Genomic DNA, 25,874 nt, shown 5'->3' on the forward strand with positions numbered 1-25,874 from the left:
CTTGTTTCTATAGCCTCCTTATCCCCAAATACCTCAACTTCTCCATTTGTCTAAACCTGCTATTTTCCATAACCCCCAGTCTTAATGTGCAGATTGTAAGTACATTGTAAATTGTATTTATATAGTGCTAACTAACCCTGATGAGGCGGTAAAGCTTGTTGGGGCAAGTAGCACACTATACTGGAGCCCAAGAAAAGAGGTTAATAGTAGGTTAGTACTTTTTTTTTCTTTGAGCATTAGTTGTGTTAGGTGTGTGCTCTTGATTTCTTGTGTGTTTAGTAGAATTCATAGTAGGGTAAAACGATGGGAGTGGATTTGAAAGAGAAAGAAGTAGGTTAGGTTTTGCAAGGAAAGCTAGTGGGTTCCTGTTAGTTGGGTGACATGGGTATAAAGAGAGGGGAGAGTTTGAAAAGGATGCTTGGTGGTTCATATTAGATTAAAAAGGTATGGGATGAGAGAGGAGTGATGGGACAAAGGTTGAAAGGAGGATTTAAAAAAAATCAAAAACGTAAATTAATTTAGACATACATGTATGCATTTGACACTAAGGGGGTCATTAGGATGACGGGCAGACTTAATCCGCCCGCCATACCATCGGGTGATGGGACTGCCCGGGATAATGGCGGGGGTCCCGTGGGGGGTATTAAGATACGCCCGCCACAGTGGCGGGCGCATCATGCATGTTTAACATTGCGGCGGGCGGTGTTTACACCAGCACCCGCCGCAATGTTAGAAATGCATGTTTTGCATTTGCTTACACAAAGCGGCAGGCACTGCGCTGTGCCTGCCGCATTGTGTATGCAAATGCAGGGGGGCACCACAGGTACCCCCCATGTGCACCCCCCATCTCGCCTTCACCATGGGGGCCTGCAATGGGCCCCCACAGTAAAGAGTGCATGCCTTTCCGTGGCGGCATTGCCAAATGCCCATCCTGATATAGCTGGCGGTGTCGGATAGACACCGCCACCATATAAACCCTTTTCCGCCCCGGTCGCACGGCGACCGGGGCGGAAAAGCGGCGGACGGCCTTTCTGTCCACCGCGGACCCCCCAGCCATGTTAATAAGGCGGGGGGTCATTGCAGCAAGGATGGTGGGCGGATCGCCCCCGCCCGGCCAGCGGTGGCTGCCACCGGACTTGCAGGGGCGATCCGCCTGCCATCCTAATGGACCCCTAAGTAAGGTTGTTTTGGCTGAAGCAAACCACTCTATGTAAAATACCCGTATGTGCACAGGTGTACATGCATCATATACATGTGTGCATGAGTTGCTCTAAAATCATTTAGAAACATACATGCCGTTTTGCATGGCTTTCACCTGTTGGGATGCATTTGTTCTGTTACATAGAGCTCTCTGCTGCTCATGCAGCTTGGTTCATGTCCTGTAAACACTTAAATGAAATGATTTTTTTATTTAACAAAAATGATTCTGCATGACATGGAGAATATTGTCCAAAACATCATTTTCTTAAGCTGCATCTCGTATGAAATTTGTCAACAGTCATTTATTTTCAAAAGAATTAAAAAAAATTAAAGAAAACAAGTCAGAGAAGACAACTCATTTCTTGGTGTTTGCATTCTACTTGAAGAGTATGTTATTGCTGAGTTAAATATGGTTAAGTTGTGCTGCAATGTATCTTCCTCCTTTCTTTGACTAAATGAAATATTAATCAGATGAAGTGCATGGTCGACTGTTAAAAAATATTCCATAATCAGAACATAACATTGTGAGAAGTTGTCAGAGGAGAAAAAAACACTCACTATACATTCAAGGAAAGTTTGTGTTACAATCAAGATTCTGTAATGTAAGCGTCGCCGCCCTTTTTGATGTTTATTAAGCTTTTCAACTGTGAATTAGTTCCATTACCCCCAGCACCTTTGACCGCTCAGGCATGGCTTTCACCCATCAACTGATTATGTTCTATGTGCCCCATGAAATATTTGTAGATGATATTTGCACCATGATTATCTTTTGAATCTATTCTATCTATGTGTCTATTGTATCTAATACGTGTGTAGGAGACGGGGAGCTGACTGTTGCACTTTGATACCAGGCTGCTAACTTTTCCCAATACTTGCTTTATTTTATTATTTACTTTTCTGAGCTAGCCGGTCACCATCTTGGCAAGGCATATTGTAAATGTATGTATACTTGTAAAGCGCACTATCACCTTTCAGGCATCCTGGCGCTGTATACCGCTGTGGAACCCTTCCTGGCTTTCCCTGTGAGATGCCCCCTACTGGGCACCCCCAAGTTGAAGCCAGGCATCCTAGCGCTTTCGGGGCCGTTGTGGAGATTAAGCAAGCTATTGCCCAGAGTTGCAGAGTGACACCCATGATTAGAGTAGGCACCGAGGCGAGAATTATCGAGTCCGTGGACATTGAGCCCAAGACCCTGCCGCATCGGGAATTGAACCCTGGTCCAGGGTCAGACCTCAGCCTCAGGGTCTGCAGCTCTAATCGGTGAGCCACACTTCTCCAAATAAAGTAAAAGGATGACCACTATGTGGGCACATATGTGCAAGGCTGCAATCTTTGAACTATTCTTTTGGTGTAATCATTCTTTGAATGACTTAACTTAAAAAGAAAGATCTGTCATCAAGGGACAGCCACCAACATACATGGGCATGTGCAGCGGCTATCTGGTAATGATATTTCTAACAGGAAAGAAACATCTTTCAAAGATAACCTTTGGTTTTGCACACACATATGGCAGCAGTCCATGAATTAGTATTTGCTTTCATTAAATATTCATTACAAAATTGTCACCATCCCTGCATACGTGTGCATGCTGGCATGCTAGCCACATGAGGAAAACACTTTGGCAAAGCAGGTTTCATGGGAGATATTTATTGGCTTTGCCAATGCTTTTTATTCTGATTTGCCCTTTTGTCTCAGACAATTAAGCAGAGGCTTGTGCTGACCAATAGTACATACCACCCATGATTGCATTTTAGTTACATTTGCAAGTTTTCCATTATGTGCAGCAACTTTACGAGCTTCTGCTTGGTAATGTTGAGTAGGATTGTAATGGTATTTTGCATGGTTCTGGTGATTATTTCTTTCTAGTTTCCACCAGGCAAAAGAGACGTTTCTGAAAGAGCTGAAGTTTGAAGGTTTGCTATACAGTGACCTCCCTATGTTAGCTTCTGATATGCCATATTTCCCTCCAGAGGAAGAGGAAGAACCATTTGATGATGGCATTCACCTGGTAATCTGTGTCCATGGACTGGATGGTACGTATGAATAACCCCATGGAATAATGCTATAGAATATGAGTAACTAGCAGTTATCTCTTGGAAGTCACAAGCATATACAACCTGCTGGATGTCATTTATTTCTAATCTAATGCTTACAGAAGTTGTCAGCGGTTTAATACATTTCATTTAGAAGGTTCTGGTGCAAAAGTGACTGCACCCAAATTCCCATCTTTTCATTTGCACATTTTGTGCTCCACTCTGTGGTTCCAAGTAGTAAACTTTGTTAAAATGTTTCTCATTATCCTCCTCGTTTCTATCAGGTCCATCGTCTAACTTCTCTAGATTGTCTTTACTTCCTCTTCCTGGCATCAAAAACTGTCTCTGTAACTGCTAATACAACAGCAGGCAAACTTGGAACTAACATCTAATATGGGCCAACACCAGTCAGATGATGAATGAAGTGCTGGCTACCCCAACCTTAGTAGTCAGGTGCAGGAGAGTACTCTTGAAAATGAAAGACCTGTTCTCTTTTTTTGATGCAGGGAATAAGTCTAGCCTTTGCATTTTTCTTAGACTCTAGGTTTTTCCATAAACTCATCTACAAAATTTTCAATGCAGTGTATTGTGTATTGTGGACAATTTTCAGAGATAAGGATGCTTGCTATTCTGTTCATGTTTCACTTCTGGTATCCACCCAAAAAACAGAAGACATACCTTTGGTAACACAAACTCCATCCCTCCTTTGATCAACTTCCCTTCTGTATCATGAGAAGACCACTGATGTTTCAGAGGCGAAGCAGCGTATCCTACCAGAGAGCCTCGGAGTCAGCAGGCTGCATTGTCTCATAGTGGATTTAATATAGCACTTGGAAAGTAGATGGTATTCATTTGTCATGATTTCACCCTCAGAATGAATTAGTTGTTTGTTACTGAGGCTTTAATGAACTGAACAGACACAATGTGTCATCCATGTAAAGCATACACCTGCACCCCATCCCTACAGAACAAACTGTTATATAAACTATTGTGTAAGGAGGGGAAACCTGTGATTTGGAGGCATCAGAGTTGTGGCACCACCTGTGTATTTCTTACACATCCCTAAGTTTACAAATTTGCAGTATTTTTCTGCCAAGAAATTACCTGGTGCCCCCTTCTTTACAATATATAATCAAGGGTCCTTTGAGAAGAGTACTTAAGTATTTTATCTCCACAGATCATATTTCAGCCATAGGCTCTCTTCCTTAGTGAAGGGTTGAGGAGTATTTGTGAGGATTAGCTACACCTAGCAACAAGGTGTTTTACTTTTGAATTTAATGCATTAACATCATAACTACTCACGTGTGAAATTTAAATTACTCTGGCATAATTTATGTAATTTGCGTTGGTTCAGATTACTCTTGTTATGCAAAACTCCGGAACTTACGGCAATTTGCCATTTTGCATAATTATGTACGATTCGTGGTAAAACTTTACAATGTTGTGCAGAAAAACAAAAATTCCTTTGACCCAGAACTGCATCTCTAGGAGTCACAAATAACTGGCATTCGAAAATACTGCTTTGCTTGATGATGTGTTCTTAGTTTTTGAGACCTATTGTAACACCATGCACCAGAGTGTCCTTTTACCTATCAGGTACTACTACTGGTTATAGTACTATCAGCAAGCTCAAAATGCATGCAGTTGGATGTGAATCTATGATGCTCCGACAATTTATGTGAAACTGCATACTCTCACACATAATCCATCATATTTCCAATTGATCATTGAAAAACATATTTTCTCTTTTTCTTCTTAAGGAAATAGTGCAGATCTGCGACTAGTGAAAACGTTTATTGAATTGGGGCTTCCTGAAGGAAAACTGGACTTCCTAATGTCTGAAAGAAACCAGGTATGTGTGAGTGGCACTAACATAAATGCTGCTACGAATAGAGCATAGCTGCACATATACTGGTTTGAATATGATACAAGGTTTCCTTAAAATGCTTTAAGTGACATATGTAGAGGCAGTTTTGTACTATTAAAAGGCCTATTCCTGAAGGTCAATTTACTTGTCTAAATTTACATATTTGTGAATCTACTACTAGTAGTAACTTTACACAATCTTGCTGTTCTTCATTTCTGAGTGTTAAGTTTGTCCTAAGTGTGGACTTACATGTCTGCAACCACTGGTGGACCCTTCTTCACCAGTATTTCCCAGCATACGGTTACTACATGTAGGTGGACAGCTCTGCCACAGTGGTGGAGATCCCTTAATGGCAAAAAAACAGGAAAAATATGAAAAGTTATTAATCTATAAAGATATTTTAATGTAAAATATCAGTGTAAAATTTTAAATTTACTAATGTATTTAACATTGTCTCGTATTGGGTGTTATTTTAAGTCACAGGCTCCATTGTTTATGATGGGAGTGTGGTGCAGTAGTTCTGAGTGCCTATGTGTGGTGCTGACCTACTCCAAGGCTGAGCTGGAGTAAATTTACTAGTGATTTGTGGCCTTATTGTCCGTAGTAAATTTAGAAGTGGCGTTTGTAAATAGCAATGGATTTCCTCTTTTTTGTATGGATGTTTGTGTATCCATGCCCCTAACCATACCCTCTCTAAACCCTTCCTATTTAGTTGTAAGTATACCGCATTTTCTAGCCACCGCCTTCCTTCCTTCCCTCCCACAAAAAATACTAATAAATCATAGACCTTCATGTGCAGACTTCTCTCCGCATGTGGCAGACACCTTGGCACATAAAAGATGGAGCTCTACACACATAATGGAGTAAATAGCATGTTTTTAAACATGAATAGTACTTCACATACAACAAACTACAGTTTGTGAATAGGTTTCATAAACGTTTTCCCACATTTTGAGTCGTTACTAAGTGATGCCACAAAAGACGAATTACAAAACCAAAGGCATATTTCTACAACATTAGTCTTCTATAGTATAAAAGACCATGATCAGAGCCAAAAGATAAATGTGGAGAATTAGATTGGACGTTATAGACCCTGTTCCACTGCAAATACTGCGGGGCATATTATCAACAAATAGCGATTTTTATCGCCGTGCATCACGGGATTTTATCGTTGAGATAACGTGCTATTAGCAACGTTTGTCTCAAAAGCGATAAAATTCCCGGAGATAGCAGCTAAATCCGTGAATGTCGCTGACAATACAGCAATATTCATGCATTATCGCTAACAGGGTCTTAGCCATTATATCCACCTACCATTGGATATAATGGCTAAGAACTGGTCTGAGCAGGTGTTAGTTTTTGGAGATATTCGCTCCTAGCGCAAATATTTCCATCGCTACGCCTGTGTTGGTAATAGGCGATAGCGATGTTAGCGACTGCTTTCAGTCGCTAACAGGTTGGGTACGCCCACTTTGCATGTCATTAGCGATAAATATCGCTGACATGCAAAGCGGGCCCCAAACCGCTCGCCATCGCCTACACGCTGTCGCTAACTGCTGTTAGTGACAGCTTGCTAATAGGGCGATAGTATTATCGCCACTTAGTGGCCGAAAACGTCCGCTAAAGCGGCGAAAATTGCCTATTGCCCCCCTTGATAATATGCCCCCACATTTCTAACAAAAGGAGAAAGGCTCAGATGGAAACTTAGGCAATATTTAATCTGTGCCTCGAAACATTTGGCCATTTATCAGACTTACTATGTGTGGTGTTCAAAGCTCCGAAGTTATTCTCTCTGAATATTAAGTGCAATATCTACTGAACCACTCTTTTAACTTCATTCCATGTCAAAATATTTTGTTGGAGGGAATTGAAAATGGATGAAGTAAAAAATTCTATATTCGGAAACTCAAGGTAATAATCTAGTGATCATAGGCATCGAGCCTGGTCTGTATAGGATCATTCAATGTTCTTGAAATTCTGTAACAGTGCTGAATGAACCTGCATTACTAAGACAAGGGAAAGAGAGGTCTTGACCTCAGCTAAGTCTCAGCTCCTGGATAGCAAAAGTATTTTAATTACTATTATATAAATGAGTATCTGTGAAGAATCCATGGTTCACACTAGATAGCTTTCCATAAGCACCGAAGAATTCTTCAGAAAAACATGCAAGTTATATGTATTTGGAAACAACACTGTTACGAGGAAATGAAATATTTAAAATAAATTCAACTAAAAAGATACAATTATTAATAAAATGGCACCAAATTGGAGAGAATGTAATGTAGCAATTATGAGTTATTTAACAAACAAAACCATTCTTAAGGAAACAATGGGAACACATGAATCAGTGTAATTCAAGGTGATGCAAATAAGCATGGGCGGATTTCGCGGATCCTCGATCCGCGAATTTTGCGGATTTGCTTATTGTTGATCCGTAAAATCCGCGGATTTGCGGATTTGTGGATTGCGCTCGTGAAAGTCAAGGATGCAAAGGCCTCTATCCAGCATCACAGCTTATTTTCGACGGTAGATTTGGGAAGAAGGCACACCTGCCCAGCCTCGACGACGCTCACGATTGTTTTTGGGCTGATGAATGAGTCACTGAATTTGAGCTTCAACTAGTTCCAGGGACCATGTGTGTGTTACTATGCAATCGCTCCGAAGGGCGCTGGGGTCCCTTTAGTGAGCTATCATAGTGGGTTAATGGCGGGAAGACGGTGCACACCGCGAGTGTGTGAGCGGGACAAAACGTGCGGGGATTCCATGCGAGTCCATGCCTCTTGTGTGTATAAAAGGTCAGAGACCGATCAGGAAGCACTAATAGATAAAATAAAGCAGGTGTTATCTATTAGAGCTTCCTGTTGAAGCTAACTTAGCTGACTTAGTAACTATTTTAGGATGGCGCTGGCAGTTTGCCGGCGCCATCCTAAAATAGTTACAACTTCAAGCTTGAAGGCTTGAACGTTTGCCCCCGAATCCGCCGCTCGCGTATTCGCGGATTTTCGGTAAATTCGCGGGAGTTCGCGGATTGCGGATTTACCGAGAATCCGCGAAATCCGCGAGCGGAGCGGATTTGACGCTCATACGTAGATGCAAACCACCAACAGTGCAATGCTATATAATATGTTTATCTCCCTTGTCAAAACTTAGGGAGGACGGGTCTTAGGCACCATTTGTGGTTGGGGCTTGAATGGCAATGAGGTGTTCTCATGGATAGGTAGTTTGTTCATCCCAGTCTAAAGTTTAATCTTTGGAATTTTTGTGGAATTTTAAAATCTTCATTGGGGCAAAGCCAGAAATTGTAACCGAACAGGGCTTCCAACAATTGGGTTGATCTTTAGGATTAGGGGATCTTAACACTAAAGAGTAGTCAACAAGGTCACATCTCACTGAAAGAGCTTTGTCACCATGTTCTGTTCTTCCAGATATTAAACATTTCTAAGTACCATTCATGGCCCAGAATTAAACGACGCCACTAGAGACCGGCCCACTGCTTCCAACATGGTGATAATGTCAATGTTACATTTTTATGTCTTGGGTATTTTCTCGAGCATGTTGGGGTGGATGGTGTGGGGGGGATGGGGCTTGTATATTCACTAGCATACACACAGAACCTGCACAGAGCAAACATATTCTGCAATAATAGTACACAATTTAACTTTTCCCAAAAAGCGCATACAATGGAGGAGGTCACATCACAACTACTCTACCCATCACTCTATGGCCCTTCAGGGTGAACTGCCCAGGCTTCTTCCCCTCCGTCTGTTGATGTGGAATATGAGGGCCTTAACAACCTTTGCAAGATACAGCAGACCTTGATGTACCTTGACCACCACAAGAATGATATTGCCCTCCTACAGGAGACATGTATCTTACCACACACAAAATACATCTAATATCCAAATGGGGTGGTCACTGCTCCTTCTCTAATTATTTGTCATAAACTGGAGGTAGGGCCATGGTGTTGAGGAGAGGATTGGCCTTCTCATTACTGCATGAGGCAAACAACACTAGGGTCAGATATAACATCCTTCAGATCGTGGTGAGGGTAAGGCATATCACCTTATGGTCCCAACAGTGACAATCTCGACTATATATGCTTCTTCGGAACACTGCCACACACATACACATCAAGCAGCAGCGACAGTGCTAACTCACATCATGACCATGCATAATCTTTTAGGAACTCGCTTCCCACCCAGATGGAGGGCTCATATATCTCCACAACCCATGGGTCCTAGACGCATTTGGACTATTGGATGGGCACACCGTACGTTAGCTGTTGGACAAAAGAGATAAAAGACCTGCCACGTTCCCCATCGACCACTCACGAGTCAAGTTAACTATCATCACACAAGGCTCCAGGCACTGTGCCTGCTTTTAGTGCCTATCCCCACAGCCCTTGCTTGACATCGCTTTGCAGAAGAGGTGAACATCAAAATCCTGAGCTATTTATAAAACAAGTAAGGCTCAGTACGGTCACCTGGAATACTGTGGGAAGCGTTCAAAACCTACAAGTGCAATATCTGTGTAGCAAAATAGCATGGGGTCATGCACTCCGCAGTAGTCTAGATCACCTTGAGACTGAACTTAAAGATTTAGAATAGAGATATTCCAATGCACCCCCCACTGCGATTCTGGCATCCATCCGGCCGAAACACATCAAGTTCATAGACTCAGAGCTTGTTGATTACTACTCTGACCTGTATACTTCACGGGTCACTTGTCAGAGCGTCAAATATACTCACTACTTTGATCGGGTGACCCTGGTCCGAATTGACAGATAACACAGTCAATTTTCAGAGAAGCTCTTCACTCTAGAGAAGGTACAGATGGCAATAGCTGGACCTAGGGGGATGGATTTCCTGCGGAATTCAATAAACTATATTTGTCGCTTCCCACTCCACATCTAATACAAATGTATACTGATGAACTGCAGGGGGGACGCTCACCTCCTCCCTGAACGAATCCATACTCATTACCCTCCCTAAGCTGGGTAAACTAGTACTACCTAAAAACCCTTATTGGCTCCTATCATTAATAAATATTAATGATAAAATCGTAGCCAAGTTACTAGCCAGCAGAATGAGTCTCCAATGCCCCACCTGGTCCTTCCAGACCAGACGGGGTTCATTCCCAGCTGACCTATAGCACACAACTTGATAACCAGTTCAAGGAGGTGGTAGCCATCTTCCTAGACATGTGCAACATCTTGGATTCACTAGAATGGCAGTACCTATTTGCGGTCCACTGTGTATTGGTATCCCACAATCATTCGCAACTGGGTGAAGCTATTGTTTGCATCGCCAATATCCCATATACAAACAGGAGGCCTGCTCTCAGAACTCCACTCTATAGGATGAGGCACCAGGCAGGGCTGCCCACTGTTGCCTATTCTCTATGCCCTCAACTCAAAGTCACTGGCATGTGCAACTCAACACTATATTTCTCAGATATGGGGCAAAATCTGAGCCCTGTAATACGAGAGTTCACACTGTTCAAGGCAGTTGCAGGAGTTGTGATAAAGCCACAAATTTCTCCCTTATACAGGGCAAACTGACCAAAACATTTGACTTTTCACCTGGGCTGTGCACTCTGTTAAATACCTAGGGATTTGGATTCACTGTGACAAAGACATTGTAATCAGGGAAAACTATGGCACTGCTATAAACAACATTCAGGAGCAGACCGTCGCTGGGCATGGCTACCACTTTCACTAATGGGGAGGATAGCACTAATCAAAATAGTTGTATTACTCTTGCTCCATTACTTGCTCCATAATATCCTCATACAGTTCACTCAACATTTCTTTAGGACCCTTAATTTACACCTGAGCACATTAGCTTGGGTGGACTGACAACCCAGGGTACGGTGGGAAACTCTCACATTGAATTATGAGAGAGGCAGCATCTCCTCCTCAGACTTCATGCTCTAGTACCTCTGTGCACAAGCCCATTTTGCATATTGCTGGTGTAACCCCCCCCTAAATGGTGCATAATGCATTAGAACATGACAATGCATATCTGACCCTGCTTGAGGTGCTACTGGGCCAATCTCTGAGAGAGGGTAGGTGCAAACGTCTGGTGGTGTATTAGGGTACTAATGCAGCTGGTGGATGAGACACAGAGGCGGGAAGGGTTGCCTCGCCTGTGGGATAAATGTGTGTCATGGACCATGAAAATCCCACCCTTGGATACGTTGGGAGGCAGCTGCATACCCTGATTATCCTGATATTTATGGGTAATTGTTCACACTACACTGCCACACTGTAACTTTATATTTTCTTTTTTCATTTTCTTTTGTTCTTTTCAAGATGTAGTGTTACGAAAGGGCAATAACAAAAAAACAATAGAACATTAATGGTATGTAGAGTCATGGGCAGATGAGAACTAATGAGGCATAGATATGACTGCATGTATACTCGCTGGAAAAACACTGTTTTTTGAAAATAAGTTCTCTAATACGGTCTTAAATATAATCATAAAAGTGGTGCTGGTTTGTTTTATTTTTGAAGCTCTTAAATGTTGTTGAATTTGGTAAGCATTATGAGCCTGACTCACAACAGGATTGTAGGAAACCTCTGCGCTCTGCATGAGTCATGCCTCCAGTACACTGCATGGGATATAGTAAGTCACCCCTACTACAGGCCTTTAGCTCTAGGGCATGGTGCACTATATCCTATGTGTGGGAATATTAGCATAAGCAGATATGCCCCTACCTTGTCCAGTCGAGTCTGAGATGTGGTAAGTGCACAGGAAACCATCAAGAGTACATGGGCTGGATACTTGTCAATACGAGTTTGCTAGCTCCATGATGGCTTCACTGATTTCTAAGGTGTTTGGTACCAAACATCTTGTCTTAAATGCTAATTTGAGCCAGTGTTGGATTTACTAATACATTCACACAGGAGACTGCCTTGTTTTTGCCAGCCTGCCACTACCAGACATGTTTCTGACCTCATGGGGTGAGAGTCAGTGCTCTCATAGGACAAAGACATAGCCTGCTCTGGGTGGAGGTGGTCCACCAGAACAGTCTCCTTGGGCGGGAAGCTTCAAAGGCAATGCCGCCTTTGAAATCCAACCCAGGAACGTCCAGATAGTGGGGGAGGACAAGCCACCTTTCCTGCCCCACTTTTGGTGGGAGGAAAGGCGGGAAAATGAATTAGATTAGGAAGGATTTCGCCACTTAACCTACATCACCCCTAGGGTGGGGTAGGTGAAGTGAACCCCTCTCTTGAAATTCTACCATCTTGGATGGTAGGAAAACCTTCCATCAGGGCTAGAATTGTTCCTTTTCCCACAGGAAGTGGTCACTAGAGGCTGTAGACATCCTAAAGGTAAGTAGCCCATTGGCTACTACCTGGCCCCCCTTGTAATGCCTCTAAATTCAGTATTTATGTGGCAACTCAATACTTGAACATATATTCGATGGACAAGAGAAGACCAGGACAAAGAAGACCCGCTACTCAAGAACTGAAGCCCTGCTACAGAAGGAAAAGGCGCCAAATCCTGCCTGCTGTTCCCAGCACTCGACAATTGCTGCTGCTGTGTTGTCTTGAAACCTGAAAGGAATCCAAGAACCACGGAGCACCTCTAGCCTTTGAGAAATTGCAGTAAAACTCCCTTGGAGTGAAGGTGTCACTCCCCTTCACTCTGCAGGCTCCGATCCCATGTAGTCCGGTTTGTCGATGTGCTGTTCCCCAACAACCTCAATGCACCACCAAAGTGAGAAAAGGTACAATAGCTCTGGAGCATTAGATCTGTCGCACCATCAAGTATGGAGACTCCAGGACCTACCGGAGCCAGGGCATACCAATACCCGTTGTACCGGATCCTCAACTAAAAACCAAGAAGAAGAGTCCACTCTGGACTCCCAAAGCATGAGAAGCAAGCACTCGACATGGGACATCGAGACACCCAAGACCCACTTCCTGAGTGGCCCAGCTGTCCTGAGATCATCTCTCCAAGTTGCCTGCTCCTGACTGCGAGGACACCAAGATGCACAACACCCTGCTGACCAATACGCTCTGCACTCGGTCCCCAGGACCTTGCAACCTCCTCCCTCGAAGCTGATCCACTGGGTTTACCTGTAAGTACCTCTGTGCAGTACTTTTTCAAGTGCCCCCCTTTGTCTTTGCGCACCAGCTTCCAAGACCTCAGCACCTCTGCTCCTGGCCAATCATGGACGTTCCCAAACTTCTCCTGTTGGAATTCATCCTTATTTGAAAAGTAAAAACGTAGAATATTAAAAGGTCTAACATCGTAACACGATAATATAATTACCTTTTACAACTGCTTCCTACGATTAACTCATAGAAACACACACTCATCCATGTACATACTTTTTAATGTTGAAATTGGGACATTATGTGCTTCACTCTAGATATAACGAGCTAGATAACACTGTGAACGCGTTCTTTTAATTATACTGCATTTGCATGGTAAGATGGCTGACATTAAATAATAGCATAGAGCATCTATTATGCCATCTTCTATGTTTACCATTTCCTTTTCTAATTGCACTTGCACTATTTCACTTTAAAATGGTGGTACTTTATTGAAGTCATTGACATTGAAAAGCCAGAGCGGGAAAACGCGTCTGTCAACGCTGGAGGGGGGATTTTAGAAAATGAAATAAATACATTTTTGCACTGACTTGTTCTTGAGTGTGCTCCTGCTTGTGTTGGCTGACACGCATTTATCGCTGACTGTGCTCCGGAAATATATATATATTTATTTATTTATATATTCCTTTTTTTGGGAGGGGTTAGTTTTTTTCCAGGAAACAGGGTCTTAGTCGCCGAGTTCTAATATGGCTGCCAAACATCTTTGTTGATGAGAGGCAGACAATCAAATTCAATCTTTTGATCTCTTGAACCCACAGTACAACAGCATCCCTATATATACATACATTTTGAATTCTAATTTCTCAGAAATTAAGGATTCCCACAAAATGACAAAAAGTACACTTTATAGGTATAGCTCTAGCTTTCGGGAAAATTAGGTGTAATTCTGTTCAGCAGTTTTTCCTGAATTGATGTTCAATATTTTTATGGAAAATTGCATGGGGAAAATGTGTTTTGGAACCCTCCATTGTTCTCTGCCTACACTTGATGGATCATCCTAAAACCTTCCAGGATTGGAGCTGAGGTGGCTGATCCTTTCTCTTTTAGAAAGTTTCATGAAGATTCATCAAACTGCACCGAAGTTAATAGCAAACCATAAAATCAATTTCCTGTGGAAACCAGTTCTTAAATATAACTACACAGTGGCATCTGCCACTGTGATATATACACACACAAAGCAAACAAAAGGAGACACACACATATATGTATATATATTTATATCTCCTATTAATATTGTACCAAATTTTCAAACGTCTTAGTTTTGCGGATTCAGAAATTGATTTGTTAAAAATTACATAAATTGTTCTATTACATTCACGTTAATTTTATTCTATATTTGCTGTATTCACATCATTGTTTATAATGCAATTAATTTAAATTCCACTTTCTCCCTAAATTATGTTTGCAGAATGATACTTTTGCTGATTTTGATGCAATGACTGATCGGCTCATGGATGAAATTATTCAGCATATTCAATTGTACAATCTCTCAATAGCTAAAATCAGGTAAGTGCAGAAAGATGTTTATTGCCATACCAGCTTCCTTTTTAGAAAAATATCGAACAAAGTCATTTTTTAGTACATCACTTTGACGATTTTCACGAGAGAAATTGACTTATATTATGATCTTCTGATCTTTAGCCAGGATTATATGTTAGACCATGACTTATCTGCAGGAGTAACCTTCAATGCATTGATTATTTTGTGGTCGTGTGTCAAGGAAAAGCACAGAACTCTCTAGATTAGCAAGTTTTCTGACTTGTACGAGAGATTCAGGAGGATATCTCCAAACCCCTGTTCCCAGTGGTCAATGGTGGGCTCTGATTATTTGTAATATGTTTTCATCCACCTGGGGCACAGATAGCTCTTGCTCAGTCAGTGTTATGTATCTCAGAGTATTTAGGGCGATATGTACAAAGAAGTGGTGGAGTGTGGCGTTATCCTCCTTGACTTAACGCCACGCCCGTCCCGCTCTGCTACTTATGAAATGCAAGGCTGCACCATATTTACAAGAATATGGTGCCACCTTGCTTTCCACCTGCGATGGCGCTACGTTTAGCAACTTAGCACCAATGCAGGCACACTTGTCTGCATGCAGGGGAGGATTGTTTATATGTAGGACGGTGTCTCTTCCTACATATAAACAATCCTAAAATTATATTCTGTCACTTTTATGTGTGCTGCTTCATGCAGCACACATGAAAGTGACAAAATTGCATTTTTTTTTAAAGATTGTTTATGTACAGGAAGGGGCACCTTCCTTTACATAAACAAACCATGGCATTTTGATTTGTTCATGTGTGCTGCGCAAGGCAGCACACATGGAAAAAGCAAAAACGAGGTGAAATAATACATTTCTCCATGTTTCACCAACTTTAAACCAGGATTTACCTGGTTTTAATTTTGGCGATGCCTTCTATGTATGCCACCCTTGTACATAGGGGGCAGCGTCAAAATGGATGTTGCAGTGGAACGCCCAACGCAACCCCCACTGCCCACCCCTTTTAAGCTAATCATGGCGTGAAAGGGGTCCTTATGTAAATGGCAGCGTTAAACCACATTAAGTGGCTTAACGCTGCCTTATACTTAAGGTGCAGCTTCTATCACCACCACAACGTCGGTAGAAGTGACATTGTGGTGGCGAGAGGGGCTTGAACATATGCCCTATAGTGTTATGTATCTCAGAGTGTGAGGATGTGTCACCTTTTGGCACTGTTACCCTGCTTGATATAGGAATGGGTATCACCCGCGTACATTTGAAATTGAAGATGTAATCATCTCTGCCGAACCATGTTCGCAGGTTAGAGCCTGCACACGTCTTTAACTAATATTGTTAATGGGACTTTGGATTTTGAGTTGTTTTGGTGAGATGAGTGAGGAGAGAAGATGTTCTGTAATGTTGGCTAATGTGGGTTCACTGAATAGTTTGAAACAATATTCCGATTCCTGTAGGATATTTTATAACGCCACATGAATTTGACCTGGTGTCTCAACTTGTAGAATAGTACTCTGAAAAGAGAGTTTTGAGACAGCGAGTTCTTAGGGTACACGGCCAAGTCCTGTGCCTAACACTCTTAGCCCTCCAACCCGCTGCCTCTCTAATATGGTTTGCTATCTATCTATCTATCTATCTATCTATCTATCTATCTATCTATCTATCTATCTATCTATCTATCTATCTATCTATCTATCTGTCTGTCTGTCTGTCTGTCTGTCTGTCTGTCTGTCTGTCTGTCTGTCTGTCTGTCTGTCTGTCTGTCTGTCTGTCTGTCTGTCTGTCTGTCTGTCTGTCTGTCTGTCTATCTATCTATCTATCTATCTATCTATCTATCTATCTATCTTTCTATCTTTCTATCTATCTGTCTATCTGTCTATCTATCTATTTATCGATTGATCTATCTATCTAGTCACTGAAAAAAACAGAAAAAGGTTAAAGGGGTGTTATAGTTAGGTAAAAATAACCTTTAAAACATACCGTTTTAAATCAACAAGACCACTGAAAATCACCAATTGTAGTTATCTCAAGTAACTATAACTTGTGATGTAAAATAAATATAACTCACGCCCAGTCATATATTCTTTAACACCAGCTGAAATTGCACAATTAAAGTTGCCCGTGACCATTTATTTCAGCATGCAGACCAGATTTGTTTGACTCTGAGTTTTTTCATCTTTCTTACAACCAAATATATACCAAGTCTTACAAGTCCTAACAAGTGATATTTACATTACCACCTCACAATGCAAGGATCCTATGCCTGCTGCAATTAACCTTGCAGAGCTGGAGAAGGTGACAGAGGCATGTAGAGTGGTCCTGGGTTTTAAAAATGGAACTCCAAAGGCTCTACCACACTGGGGAAATGCCCAATGGATATGAAGGCCAGACTGGCCCTGCCTGCAGAATGTAACCATGAAGGGCAGAAATTTCTCCATTGTGACAGAGTGCCTCAGGGATATGTTGAATGTTTGAAAGTTGTTTCAAAACTTTCTGCATTGTGCTGGCACACCCATTTATTTTCCCTGTAAGGTACTCTCTATCCCCAGTATTCTTATGCCTTATTCCTTGGTATCCACCAATCAAGGTTACTCTCGGGCACCAGTTGTTGACAAGAGAGGGCATGTCTCCATATTGTTCCGCTCTATTCCCATCTTCTTCCCTGTTTCTGCAAGATGTTGCTCAGACTTCCTGAGTCAGGGTGGCTTGTCTACCGGATGCTGACAGGTGGCTTTCATGATTAAGAGCAGCAGTGTGCTAACACACAAAGCTTTATGGGCATTGTGTTGTCTGTTATGCTTTGTCTCAGAGCTTAGAAGTTTTCCTTTTGGGGAGGTTATTCGATAATTTGCTCCTCTCCTCTACATCAGTGTCAACCACTACATGGTTGAATATTTCTTCCCTCATGCATGTTTTCAAGGCACCGGTGTCCTAAAAACCTCCACACTTGTTACTCAAACCCGTCTGCAGTCCTGCTAACTTGCAGGATTGTGGGTAGTGAACTAGATAAAAGTGTCAGGTGTCGAATGTTTCTTTTTTGCCACTGTGTTTTATGATTTTGAAACATATCTCTATCAAACATTGATCCAAAGCAATGTTTGTTGTTGCTGAAGATGTACAAGATGGCTGTGGAGTAATTAGAGCATGGTGTGGAAATGGGCCATCCATATGGCCTACACCAAAGAGGTGCTATATATGTTTTATCTTTTGGAGACATACATTTCTGTTGGGTTTTTCCCAAATAAATCTAAAGAGAGTTCCATGCACTATAAGTCTCAATTAATTGGTTTTCCCTCATGCAGAGGTTGCTCAACTTAATTTTTATATCTTTGAATAGCTTTATTGGACACTCTCTGGGCACCATTATCATCAGATCAGTCCTTACCCGGCCACGGTTTCGATATTATCTCAACAAGCTGCACACATTCCTGTCTCTGTCCGGACCACACCTTGGAACACTGTATAACAACAGCACTCTTGTTAGTACAGGTAAGTGTTCATCCAAACCAGATACATTTCTTTGGTGTATAGATCTGACTAATATGCACAGATATAGCCACTCATGTTCTGACATTTTCAGAACACCTTTGACCACTGCACAAATGTTTTTAAAATAGACAAACATTTAGAAACATTCACGTGATATTCTGTTGATTACGGGGTATGATAAATGTCAGAACACCGGAGTTACGGATCGCCCTAATGCTTGTCCTCTTATTGTAGGCTTGCAGGATCTTGTTAATTAAGTATTTTCGCACTCTAAGGGATGTAATGTAATTGTAAATGCCCCAAACCTGAGTTAAAGGCTGCAGCGACAGGCAAGGGCCTGTAATTAGGGAGAGGGCCATTATTGAATCATTTCACCCACTGAGTATAGAATTTTCTAGAATAAAAAGATAGAAACAAAAAGGCATGCAATTGGAGCAGGTCTGTACCAACCATTATTGGACTTGAGTGGATCCAGTGCTTTGAATGGACCTCTCAACATTCTAATGATCAAATATAGCCTTAGAGCCAGACATAGCAGGCTTTACCGGCCAAGGGAGCTGGCCTTTCATGGACCGTAGAGCCCGCTAGGAGTGCTCTAAGGCTATTAAAACATTCTACCCCTTTAGGGCCGAATGTTCTAATTAGTAAAAACAAAGACCTCTCAGAGTCTGAGGGAGTTTCAATCCCCTCGGACTCAGAAAGGCCTTTGTTCACAGCAACAGCTGTGAAAGTAAAACAACATTGGATTGTTGCTCTCTGGGCTTCTACCAGACAGTAGAGCAATCACGTGTCTACAATGGAGTGCTCAACATTCCAATGTTCTAATATAGCCTTAGCGAGCTCTACTTGCCAGTAAAGGGAACGGCTTTTAATGGCCAGAAGAGCCTACTATGGAGGGCTCTTAGGCTGTTCAAACATTCCAAACCTAGAGGGCAGAATATTCTAATATGAAAAACAAAGGCCTCACGGAGCCCAAGGGGATTGAAATTCACTTGGATCCCGGGAGGCCTTTTTTCAGAGCAACAGCTGTGAACAAACAGTGGAATATTGGAACTACGGGCTTCTACTGGCCATTAGAAACCCTGAGCACACCACCGTTTTAATTGGCGCTCCCAAAATTCTAATGTTCTAATTAAACAATCTTATCCAAAGTAGAGAGCACTCCCAGGTAGGTACTGACATGGGTGTAGTAAGAGGATCCCTAGGGAAGCCAAGGGCCCTATTCCTCCCCAGTTTGTACCTACCTTGGAGTCTCCTCGACTTGGATAATATTCCTATTTTAAATCAGACCCTTAAAATATGAGGTGAAATTCAAAAAATATGGTGTGTTTTTCAAGGGACTATTTAAGTGGAAGGTAAAATGAAGCACATCTTGTTGATAATGCTCAGCATTTTTCTCCCATTGAAATACATCGAAGAGAATACCTGGTTGTGAGGTTTACAAAAGATGAATATAGAAGAGTTGTTGACAGATTGTAATCACAATATAAATCATTTGCTGGTGGTTACATATTAGTGTTAAGAATGTCACAATGTGAAAATGCCGATCCACTTCTGGGGTTTGATGAACTATGTTTGAGAGAAAATAGTTTTTTCCCATGCCTTTCTCATGGAAATTATGAGAACGGCATCAGAAGTTATAACGAGTACACATTTTCTATAAGTACATAAACATCTTCCCCAGCCATGAAAGCAAAAAGTCTGATTTGCTAAATAATATGTGTACTTACCACAGTAGGCTGTGTTAATGTAGATATAAAACCAGCTAGTTAAAAACATGCCAGGGCAGGTTTAGCCTTTTTGTTATTTGCAGCACATTATATTTTAAAGGGGTTTAAAAGGTTAGTGAAAGATACCTAAGTCCGGCATACCATTTTTGCACCTGTGTCTTCAGGTTATCTATCTTTTCTCAAGTGTAATACGTCCTTAATTTAAAAGTAGGAACATTGTGCAATACATTTTTTTTATCTTCCACTTAAATGTGCGTCAGAAGATTTTTAGAGACTCAAAGGAGCTGCTGTTGCGGCATTTAATTGTTCTTTTTAATTTCTCCAATTCCTTTTGTCATTAGTTGCATCTCCCTGTATGATTGTGCACTGTTTCATCAATATTTTAATGGTGTGCTTTATATAAGGAAATTATAAAATACGACATTCAAAGCTAACATTTTCATGTACACATTCTGCGCAGTAAAGTGAATAATTCAAAAAATTTCTTCTCCAGCAGCATGTCTCTTGCATGCACAATCTGCGAGCTAGGTGAACATGAGGCATGTCTGAGTTGCTTACTATGAATCTCCTGGGGGTTGATGTATCAAGCGAATTTCGGCCTTTGCGAATCGCAAAAGGCTTTTCTGCATTTTTTTGAAATGTATTAAAAAATCGCGAAATAAGGAATCGCAAAAAATTTGCGATTCCTTATTTTGCTTCAGCATTTAAGGAATCGCAAAATGTTGCTTAAGCATTTAAGGAATTGCAATATTTGCGATTCCTTAAATGCGATGTATGTGGGTTCTAGAAATTGCGAATTTGTGTTAAGAAATCGCAACTTGTAGTTGGTGGTAATTTGCGATTTCATTGAAAAATGCCCTATTTGCCATTTGAGAAGGTGGCATGTGACGCACATACATGCCCATAGGGCATGTATGTAAGCCATATGCACACGCATGTAAATTTCAGGGGTGCAGCAGGGTGTCTTTGAGACACCCCTGCACCCTTGAAATTATTCTCAATTTGCGAATTCGCAAATAAGGAAGACTAAGAAATCGCCAAAAAAAAGCGATTTTTGACATACATTCCATTTTGCGATTTCTAAATAGCGATTCCTTAAAAATCGCTATTAAGAAATCGCAAAATGGAATCTTGATACATCTACCCCCTGGTCAGATATTGACTGTCTAGGAGCTACTCAATTGCTGCATTTTCTGTAGTGTACAGCTATGTGATTTACAATACAGATCGTTATTACAATGGTTGAAAAAGGACCTTAAATCATAAGCATTGTCACAAATGTTAACTAGATGTCTTTCAGCATCTGATTTCCGCCGATGGTTAGAAGTAAGACTGTTGTTATAAAGTGTAGAAAAAGTATGCCAACAACTTAAAATACAGTCTAGAAATTCCATGTAATATTTAATCCATAATGTGTGTGTTGTGGCATGCCCTGCTTTTATAAAACAGCAAATATAATGTTAAAGTGTTTTCCTTTTAAGGTGATACAAGTGATAGCAAATTCCATTAAATACATAAACGTCTCTTTTATTTTCCAGGTTTGTGGCTCATGCAAAAATTCAAAAAGTCAGGATCTCTACTCCAGTTGACCTTCCGGGACAATGCAGATCCACGGAAATCTTTCCTTTATCAACTAAGCCAGAAGCCAGGTTGGTGACGTTTAAGGTGGCTTGTGAAAAACAGAGACATATCCAGCAAGAATTGTATTGGGGCTTTAGGAATACTTTTGTTTCTGCTAAATGATGCTAATCGCTTCATTATTTTCCACACTTACCGGTAACTGTTTATAATTTTTGTGTACATATTCCATTTAGAATTCAGTTTAGGAAAAATATCTGTAAGTTATACTCACCAGAAAAGGCATACACGTCTATACATTTGTGAAGAGCTTACCATTCATTTACACTTTGAGAAGTATGTGGTCGGGAGGGTCCGCGGATCCACTGCGCCTCTAGATATCAAAACTTTTTTTTTTCTCAGCAGCTACTGAACGGATTTATGCCATTTAAAAAAACAGGCGCTTTCTGAACCAAGCACTACCTTTTTGCCAAATTTGGTGTCAGCCGAACGCCAATGGTGAAAAACTAAAAATTTAACTGATAAACATCAGTATAAAACAGCACACAGACTTTATATGAACAAGATAGCTGAGTGTCCTGTACTTGTGGCTGTCTAGAGGGGATGCACAAAGTGTAGCTGTCACCCCACCCCAGACATGTATTGGAGACAGACTGTAATGCACATAAGAGAGCTAAGAACAAATAAATGTCCACTTTTTATAAGTGGCATTTCTAGATTAGTAATACCACATCCAACTTTACCATTTAAGATGATTTGTCATTACCAATTCAATGATATAAAACATAAAGCAGCTACTCCTCTGCAATCAGGAATTTCACTCAAAAAGGGTTTTTAAGAAATTCACAATGTTAACCCGTGAGAGGAGCAAGCCTCACAGTAGTGAAAACGAACTTGGGTTTTGTCCCTACCAGCACATTTAAAACAAATATGTATCTGTCCTACCTTTTACTCACATGCCACCCTGCCCTCAGGGGTTCCTAAGGCCTACCTTAGGGGTGACTGATATGTAATAAAACAGGAGTTTAAGGCTTGGCATGTAGTTGGAAATTCCAAGTCGAGGTGGTAGTGAACTGTGCCCACAGGCCCTGCAATGTAAGGCCCGAGTCAGGTTTAAAAGGCTTCATTTGTGGGTGGAACAATCAGTGCTGCAGGCCTACTAGTAGCATTTGGTTTCCACTCCCTGGGTATGTGGTATACCGCTGTACTAGGGACTTATAACTGAACAAAATATACTATTCATGGATAACTGAATTGTCATCACATTTTAGATAAGAGCACATGCAGTTTAGCACCGGTCAGCAGTGGTAAAGTGCTCAGAGTCCTAAAGCCAGCAAAAACGAAGTCAAAAGCAGGGGAGGAGGAAGGTAAAAAGTTTCTGGTTACCTTGCAGAAAGGGCCATTTTCAACAATATAAATATAAAAAAGTGTCAAACAAATTAAACAAATGCCAGCATCTAAATTTCAAAGTTGTAGGACATGGATAATTTGGTGTTACAAAATCATTGAAACTATTGGATTTTTATTATCTTTACTATAGAAATCGGTGTTAAAGTTTATCATATTGCAAGACTGATGTTTAGAAAAGGATTGTTCACATTCCTTTAGTTACATTCTGTGGTTGTGGTTTAAATGTCATTATTTGTTTTTGCCTTATCTCCCTTCATAACCATAGCTGCCAACTAGCTGCATAACGATGCTACATTACAGATGTAGGAAGAAAGAGAATGTTACACTCTACACTCTGGTCACTTTTCCATGGGATAGAAAAGCACAGTCCAAAATCCTGTTATGTGAGAGTCAACCCCAGATGAAGGGGAATGCTCAAAGCAATGGAGGAGAACAGATCCATTCTGGACGAAACAGGAAACAGCAAATAAGTCACGTTTCGGAAAATACAAAATGACGTAAATATGTAAACTTTGGTTTGAAGTGATGTGGATCTTTACCTATCACTGGCTAGTTTGACCTTTTAAATTTCCAGTCTCTGGAGAGAACTGCAAAGGATAGGTGAAGGAGAGAAGATTTCCCTGCATTCTAATCTAAAGATTATTAGAGACAGATGTCTGAATCTTAAACTTTAATCTCTGGAAAGATAATTAGCTATTGATTAGTGGCAATAGGCTCTTTCTGAGGATGAAGACGTAGGGATCCATACCATGCAAGGAAGCTATTTGGATCGCGAAACATCACTATGGATTTCAAGGTACTGGAGATAGAGAAAGCGATATCGAGGATGAAGAGTGGCTTGAGGATCCTGGCATCCCCAAGAGCAGTGGCCATGAGGCCGAGATATCATCTTGTACAATTAAAAGTTCTACATAGACCCTACAATGCGCGCACCACCTTGCACAAAATGGGTAGGGAAGTGGGTGCATTGGGTCCCAGAAAGTGTGGCCAGACAGCTACCTTCTTTCACACATTATGGAACAGCCCTGACATGCAACACTACTGGGTATTGGTGGTGGATTGCTCTGTGGGAGCAATATGAGTGCCTCTGCAGAGTGATGTCTATTAAACGTCTAGACGCAGTGGATCTCGGCCTTTTGGAATGAACGTGGATGACCCTGGGACTGACAGTGGCTAAACAGAACATTGCACGTTTATGATGGGTTGAACAAGCTCTATGATTGAGGAACTGGAAGTGGGAGATGGAGTGGCGCATGCTGGCCAAAATACTGGTATATGAGGGCTGTGGTTGTCCCCATAAAATGTCCCTGGATATGGGGAAAATTGAATGAACAAAGGAGAAATCCCTGCATTCCCTTTCACAGAGTTCGTTTGGAAGTCATGCATGCTAAACTAAATATAGGTGTGTTCTCACAGACTCACAGGTTGTGTCTTGCCTTTAATACACTTTCTCTCACCGATTTAATAATATTATGTCCAGAATTTGATGCCAAAACCTAAATCCATGTTGTGTAGATTAAGGAATGCAATTTCTCAGCAAATCTCTTTGTACTGTGTTTGCGGTCTTTAGGAATTCATATTTTACTATTAGATACAATATTACAACATGTAGGAGAAAAAGTTGACCTCAGAGCAAAGTGAGCCTGAGCCCCCACATTTTCAATTTAGAAAGTTATTTTTGAATATTAAATGAATTTATATTTCAGGCCAAAAACTGCTCCCTGAGAAGTAGATTTGTCTCCATCTCACATGCAATGATTGATTTATTCTCTGATATTAGGTTTAATAATTTAGCACTTCGCTTTATAGCAAAAGGAGGAACGGCGCTCAGCAGCGAAGATGTGAGTTGCAGGGAGACGAGTTCTATTTTTGTTTTTCTTTTGGGACTGTGCGTATTGAAGAGCTATGGGGAGTTTTATGCTTTGGCCACGTTATGCCACTTGATAGATAACTGAATAAATATATATATTTTTGCGTGTTTTTGAAGTGTAGCTGAGTATGTGGCATGCCAGGACAGAATATATTCTCTATTGGCAATATTAGTTATTTTTCATATTTTTAAACAGAACTGACTCCTTTTTTAGGCTTCATCTAAATGTAATGCATAGTTAGTTCACTACTGGGTTCACTAAACTCCGAACCGGCACAGTTTTGCCCACCCGCGGTAATTATCCAGAGGACAAAGTGTACATTCATTGTTGGGAGTGATGGAATTGGAATAGTAAAAGAGAATAATGCATGTTATGGCCCATTTACGAGTTTAAGCATGGAACAGAACGTTTTGAACAGACTTGGTAAAGACCTCAAGCCACGGTGGCAGACAGTTAATTCAGGAACATCTTAAGGATTTTGAGGGTCTTGTGCCAAACATATTTTGGGGTCCCCTGTTCGGAACAGATTTTTAATTATGATCCAATTTCAGCTCTTTCATATCCTCTTTGGCCAGGTCACTGTCAGTGCACAGGCACACTCCTCCAAATTTTGATTATGTTCACAGCTGATATTCAGGGAAAGTGATGTGTTTTATAATATTGTAACACAGCATCAGCTCACTGCTATCACTGCAAATATTGTCACACACCCCCATTTCTCAAATGTGAGGTATTGTTTTGATCTAAAAAAACTTTTTTTAATGGATATTGCATGAACTATAAACACAACAAGTCTCTGCAAAATATCTATTATAGGCTCACAAATTACCCACGTCAAAAATAAATTAAAGGAACAATTAAGAACAATATTTAAAACAATCTGTTTAAGAATTATTCATGGTCATCAGGACAAGACTCTCTTCATAACAGAGCTGACTCTATCAGGGCCCCCCCGCCCAGAAGGCTGGGGCCCTGGGCCACAGTCCACCTTGCCCATGCCTTAAAACACCTCTGTGTTTACTGGTTCCATGAAATACATCAAACCCCTTGAAGCCACTTGTGACCATAAACTTAAT

The 25,874-nt window shown here is 41.1% G+C and overlaps 1 protein-coding gene across 2 annotated transcripts in view; it reads left to right on the top strand.

The window, feature by feature from the left end:
• The window catches only part of FAM135B (family with sequence similarity 135 member B), a 1,359,155-nt gene that overhangs the window by 1,284,094 nt on the left and 49,187 nt on the right, over nucleotides 1-25,874 (top strand). For both annotated transcript variants that reach the window (XM_078686705.1, XM_078686706.1), the window contains 5 exons: nucleotides 3,067-3,233; nucleotides 4,994-5,085; nucleotides 14,634-14,731; nucleotides 18,058-18,209; nucleotides 21,478-21,588. In XM_078686705.1, coding sequence (XP_078542831.1) covers nucleotides 3,067-3,233; nucleotides 4,994-5,085; nucleotides 14,634-14,731; nucleotides 18,058-18,209; nucleotides 21,478-21,588 — 620 coding nt within the window. The remainder of the gene's footprint in view (nucleotides 1-3,066; nucleotides 3,234-4,993; nucleotides 5,086-14,633; nucleotides 14,732-18,057; nucleotides 18,210-21,477; nucleotides 21,589-25,874) is intronic.

Source organism: Lissotriton helveticus, chromosome 4_1, assembly GCF_964261635.1.
Source record: "Lissotriton helveticus chromosome 4_1, aLisHel1.1, whole genome shotgun sequence".
In the NCBI taxonomy this organism is placed as follows: domain Eukaryota; kingdom Metazoa; phylum Chordata; class Amphibia; order Caudata; family Salamandridae; genus Lissotriton; species Lissotriton helveticus.